The sequence below is a fragment of the Lolium rigidum genome, chromosome 5 (genome assembly GCF_022539505.1).
Source record: "Lolium rigidum isolate FL_2022 chromosome 5, APGP_CSIRO_Lrig_0.1, whole genome shotgun sequence".
NCBI lineage: Eukaryota > Viridiplantae > Streptophyta > Magnoliopsida > Poales > Poaceae > Lolium > Lolium rigidum.
This window is the reverse complement of record NC_061512.1, coordinates 241,747,350-241,752,609: the sequence shown is the minus strand read 5'-3', so window position 1 is coordinate 241,752,609 and position 5,260 is coordinate 241,747,350. Positions and strand designations below refer to the sequence as shown.

The 5,260-nt window shown below is 41.8% G+C and overlaps 1 protein-coding gene across 1 annotated transcript; it reads left to right on the top strand.

Moving 5' to 3' along the window:
* The first annotated feature begins 1,149 nt into the window (after positions 1–1,149).
* Positions 1,150–5,188, top strand: LOC124652741 (ATPase GET3A-like). Its single transcript, XM_047191782.1, has 7 exons — positions 1,150–1,461; positions 2,438–2,559; positions 2,689–2,839; positions 3,273–3,383; positions 4,321–4,459; positions 4,734–4,849; positions 4,929–5,188. Exons 1-7 carry the CDS (start codon positions 1,186–1,188, stop codon positions 5,103–5,105), a joined length of 1,092 nt encoding a protein of 363 aa, XP_047047738.1. The 5' UTR covers positions 1,150–1,185; the 3' UTR covers positions 5,106–5,188.
* The last annotated feature ends 72 nt before the right edge of the window (positions 5,189–5,260 follow it).

Here is a 5,260-nt window from a genome sequence, read left to right as displayed (position 1 = left end):
CTTTTGGCGCGATCAGTGGATTAATGGGCGAGCGGCGTCTGACTTTTTCTGATGCCTTTGTCTGACGATAAACACGAGAACACGCAATGCCATAACTGTGGTGTATGGGCTTCTCGGAAACGTCTGGATCACAGAGTTCTATGGCAACCTGGCGACGAGGGGAGCGTTCGAGTGACTTGCTCTTTGGATAACTGTCAATGGCTGTCGCGTGATGCCACGATCGCTGACACCTTTACTTGGCCTTGGCCTGCCTCTAGAGTATACTCGGCCAAGTCCACATATACGATGCTATGCCATGGCAAGTTGATCTCCCAATTGAGCGACTCAATCTAGAGATGCCGCGCCACCCCGAAGAGCATGTTATTCATGTGGTTGGTTGTTCGGTACAACATTTAGACTTCTGGCCGATGCATCAGGCATGGGCTACAAGACAACTCTCCCCCTGCTACGTGTGCCTCTAGAAGGAGGACATGGCGGACCATATCCTACTGCAGTGTGTTCACACACGACAAGTTTGGTTCAACTGTGCTAATGACCTGGGAATCGACATTCAGTTGCCTACGTCGGAGAGCTCGATCCAAGCTTGGTGGATTGCGGAGCACGACAGGTAGTGGAAGGGTGCAGAAGCAGGTTGACATGCTCGTGTACACCGTCAGTCACACACTATGAAAGAATAGGAATGCATGGTGTTCCAGCAACACAAATAATCCATTCACCGCATACCTCCTTTCTTCTTTCCTTTTTTTTTTTTTGGAGTGCCTTAGCCTTCGTTTGTTCGCAGCGAAAGCTATTCTTGTAAATATTTCAGCCTTCTATAAATTTATGGTAGACGTTCACGTAATCTCGAAAAAAGCTTTAGACAATTTTCATATCTTTTATACTATGTCTTTGATCATTGTTGAAATGTTAACTTTTGTTGTTTGGGATGAAAGCTACTCCTTTGCGAATAAATGTGCACAAAGTTGTGGTGGTATAAATTAGCAAGGCATATATTTCTTTCTCTAATATTTCCTTTGGACTAAAAGTACTCCTCCAAAGCGAAAATGTCCCCAAGGGGAAAGAAATTTGCACTAGACGATTCGTGTCGTGTACCACCTGTCCTCACCTCCCACCCTCTCTTCCCCTTCCAGATCTCTCTCGCCCGCCCCGGACCTCCCCCCACCGCGGAATCGGAGCAGCGCGACCATGTCGTCGGTGGCGGTGGTGCAGGCCGGCGACATGCCGGACCCGTCCGTGCGGAACCTCCTGGACCAGGACACCCTCAAGTGGGTCTTCGTCGGCGGCAAGGGCGGCGTCGGCAAGACCACCTGCAGCTCCATCGTCTCCATCCTCCTCGCCTCCGTCCGCAGCTCCGTGCTCGTCATCTCCACCGACCCCGCCCACAACCTCAGCGACGCCTTCCAGCAGCGCTTCACAAAGTTCCCCACCCTCGTCAAGGGCTTCTCCAACCTCTACGCAATGGTAATGCTATATTTTCTTTTCTTTTCTTTTTCACTCCCCGCCGGTTCGCTCCAGTCGGCCCAATTCGTTGGTATTCGCGTCGATTGAGACTCCATGCCCGTGGCTAGGTGATTCCATCGGTCTAATAGGTTCACCCAATTCGACCATAGTGATGGTACTGCGGAGAGGAGAGGGAGTGTCACTAAAATATCCTTACGTTATCCCTATTCTCTAGGTAGGGAACTAAGTACTAGAGATGCATCTGTACCAGAGGCCCTCTTGATGGCTGTTAAAAGTGGAAATTTCCAATTCTGGACTCGTTTAGCCTTTTGTTTCTACTTCTGATATGTGGGTTGTTGCCTAGTGATGGGACCTGTATGTTCACCAACCTTCCCAATGCAGATTCTGCATTTGCTTGAATAATACATTAGTGATTTCACCTTATATGTTCCTTCAAATATGACAGTTGAGGATGAGGTCTGTGACTAGTGGGAGTTAAATATGCTGTTCAGAAATTTCCCTTTTTATATGTTTAACTGAGGGTGGACTTGTAGTAGAAAGTAAGGTTCCTGACTTGTGTAAAAAGCCTATTATCTAGCATTTTCCTTTTTTATTACGCCAGGGAAAGTAGAAAACAAGATGTTTGGTTCACTGCAAAGAGGATTTTTGGTTAGTGGAACCCTTGTTATTGCTCCAGTTGTCATAACCTTTACATGTTTGTCTGTCTGAGAACATGTTGTTACAAAGATTTTTTTCCAAGATACAGTTATTTACTGCAATGCACGATATACAACAGCTTCTACTCCAGTCATAATTTTCTTTTGCAGACTGTTGCTACCTGGTAACATGGTTCTGTTCAGTTTCGTAGTTACCCTTATTGTTTTATCATTTGGATTTTTCACTTTCATTAGTCTGACTCTTTCAGTAAGATAAAGACTTCACTCCTCTTACCGGAAAAAGGTGTTCTGGCTAATCCACTTCACTGCTTATTTTTCAGGAAATTGATCCCAAAGTAGAAAATGATGATTTTGGCAATGATGGAATGGAAGGATTTATTTCAGAATTGACAAATGCAATTCCAGGAGTCGATGAAGCTATGAGTTTTGCTGAAATGCTGAAGTAATTATAGCCTCCAGTTTGGTGTTCGCTTTCTTCTCTTTGCAAAAAAAAAAAAAACTTCTTATTCAGCCCATTGCTCAATTTCCAGCAACTCCCAGAGTCTTAACTTTTGTTCTCTTATTACTGCAGATTAGTTCAAACAATGGATTACTCTGTTGTAGTTTTTGATACTGCTCCTACAGGGCATACTCTAAGATTGCTGCAGTTCCCTGCAACACTGGAGAAGGGTCTAGAGAAAATGATGGACTTAAAAAATAGATTTGGTGGCCTGATAAATCAGGTATCAATTAACCTTATAAAAATTCAACTTATTGGAAACTATGGTCGTTGTCGCGTTGGCCACACATGTATGCACATGGTCGTGTTGCTTTTCTTCTGATGTTAATTAGCTTTCTGGGAACTAAGTAACATATTGTGTTTATTCATTTCATCTTGACAGTACATTGTATAATAACTTACAAAAAATAAATAGCAGTGGAAGTCTGTTCTGCTGCAAGATGTCGAGGAATTAATGACATCACGAATAAAATATGGTTACTTAATTGCTTGATATGTTGAGTTGTAGACATTAAAATAATATCGTGATGACTTTATAGCATTGTTCCACTGTATTGAAGTTAAATAGTAATCTGCCCTTGATATGTACTTTAACATTTCGTACAAACTTGTAATTTGACTAACTAGATAAACACAACAATATGTGACCGTGACAGGCCACTCGACTTTTTGGTCTCGGTGATGAATTGAACGAGGATGCAATGCTTGGGAGGATCGAAGGCATGAAGGATGTGATCGAGCAAGTGAACAGGCAATTTAAAGATCCCGTAAGACTACCAACTTTATAGAAAACCAAATAAATGTATGTACTGACATGATAGAATGTTTATTACTTTACTTTAGTCTCTGTTCTGTGTTGCCCCGTCAAGTGACAGTTGTAAAAGTATACCCAGTTATTTTTGCTGCTTTTGCTTTTCAGTGTTGGTAATGCCCTAGGAATTGTATGCCAGATTTAATGTTTCATGCACTGCTTGTTGCAGCTGGGTGTGTGATCCTGGAGCATTAGGTATGCTTTCGAGGATGCACTCACAGTCTGCACGTGTTTCCTAACCTGAATGTGCTTTGGAGTTTGGACCACGAACTCTGCTAATTCTGTTATGGTACCGGGCTAAATCCCCTCTGGAACAATAAGCAGGATGTTTAGCATGTTAATTCTCTTCTGTCTGTGAAGGAAAAGAGTAAACTAAGCCAAACTGCCACTGGAAGAACTATGCTTACGCAGTCATGTATTACATGCAAAAAGTTGAGAATACAATTGATAATGGGCATGTACCACACAAAAATCAATTAATACTCAGCTATAGCCCATGTGAATTATGGTCTAGGCTTGTATTCACAGTTATATATTGTTGCTCCTGCGAAACTATCAAATTTAAATTTGTTGCTAGGGAATAGAACCATTCCACGGTATGCTTAGAATAAAACGTTTTTATAGTTACCGCTATCTATAGAGCAACCGTGAGCTGTAACTGTAGCTTTTGGTGCCTTGAGAAACATTGTATATGCAATACATTATGCATGCGTCTGTAGCTGTGTAAGCCTGTCAAATGTTCTTCAATTGTTTCAACTTATGCATATAAGATCAGCATAGAATTTTCACTCATGCTGGTTTGTCTCATAATTTTACCATTGGTTTATGTCTCATAATTGAGAGCACCTAACGTTAGTTATCCCCTTCTGACTCATTTTTTGTTTTCTTCTCAGGACTTGACAACCTTTGTTTGTGTCTGTATTCCTGAATTTCTTTCATTGTATGAAACGGAGAGATTGGTGCAAGAGCTAGCGAAATTCGAGATTGATGCACACAACATTATAATCAATCAAGTTATTTTTGACGAGGAAGGTTAGTACGAAAGTTGTGTTATCTGGCAAATCTACTGTATTAAGGTTTTCCTGGAAATATACCAGTTAGATGATTGAATATCATAAACCCATATTGTGCAAGCAGAGAATCATGTTTCTGAAACTTTGGCTCAATAGGGATTCTGTAGTATTAAAGAAAAGAAGCCTTATATGTACTGGACAAAACAAGAACCCCACACTACATAATTATTCATTTCAAACACGTTCCATTGCATCTGTGCATTTCTATAGACTCATGTGTCATCACCTTGCAGCTGTTGAGTCGAAACTGCTAAAAGCACGGGTAAAGATGCAACAAAAGTATGTTGATCAGTTTCATATGCTGTACGACGACTTCAATATCACCAAATTGCCATTGCTCCCAGAGGAGGCAAGGAATCCACTTAGCATTTTGAAACTTCTACTTGTTAGTACTTGAAAGATAATTGGCCACTTTTTCTTTTCTCCAGGTATGTGGTGTTCAAGCTCTACAAAACTTCTCCAAGCACTTCCTTGCACCATACACACCCACCCTGAAAAGGGGCAGCGTGGAGGAGCTAGAAGAGAGAGTGTCTACACTGAAATCATCACTTCAAATAGCCGAGGCTGAACTAGATAGAGTTAGGAAAGGAAAGCAGGTAGCATGAGCCTTGTATTCACCTGTGAAAAGTTGACGGCACTCTGGAGACACGCCAGTTATAGAGAACCACCCAGTCTTCATGTTCCTGCATTTTCTGGTTATTTTCTTCCATTTCCTGTTTCCTCAATTGAAATTCTTAGATTTTTTACTGTAGCTATTGGA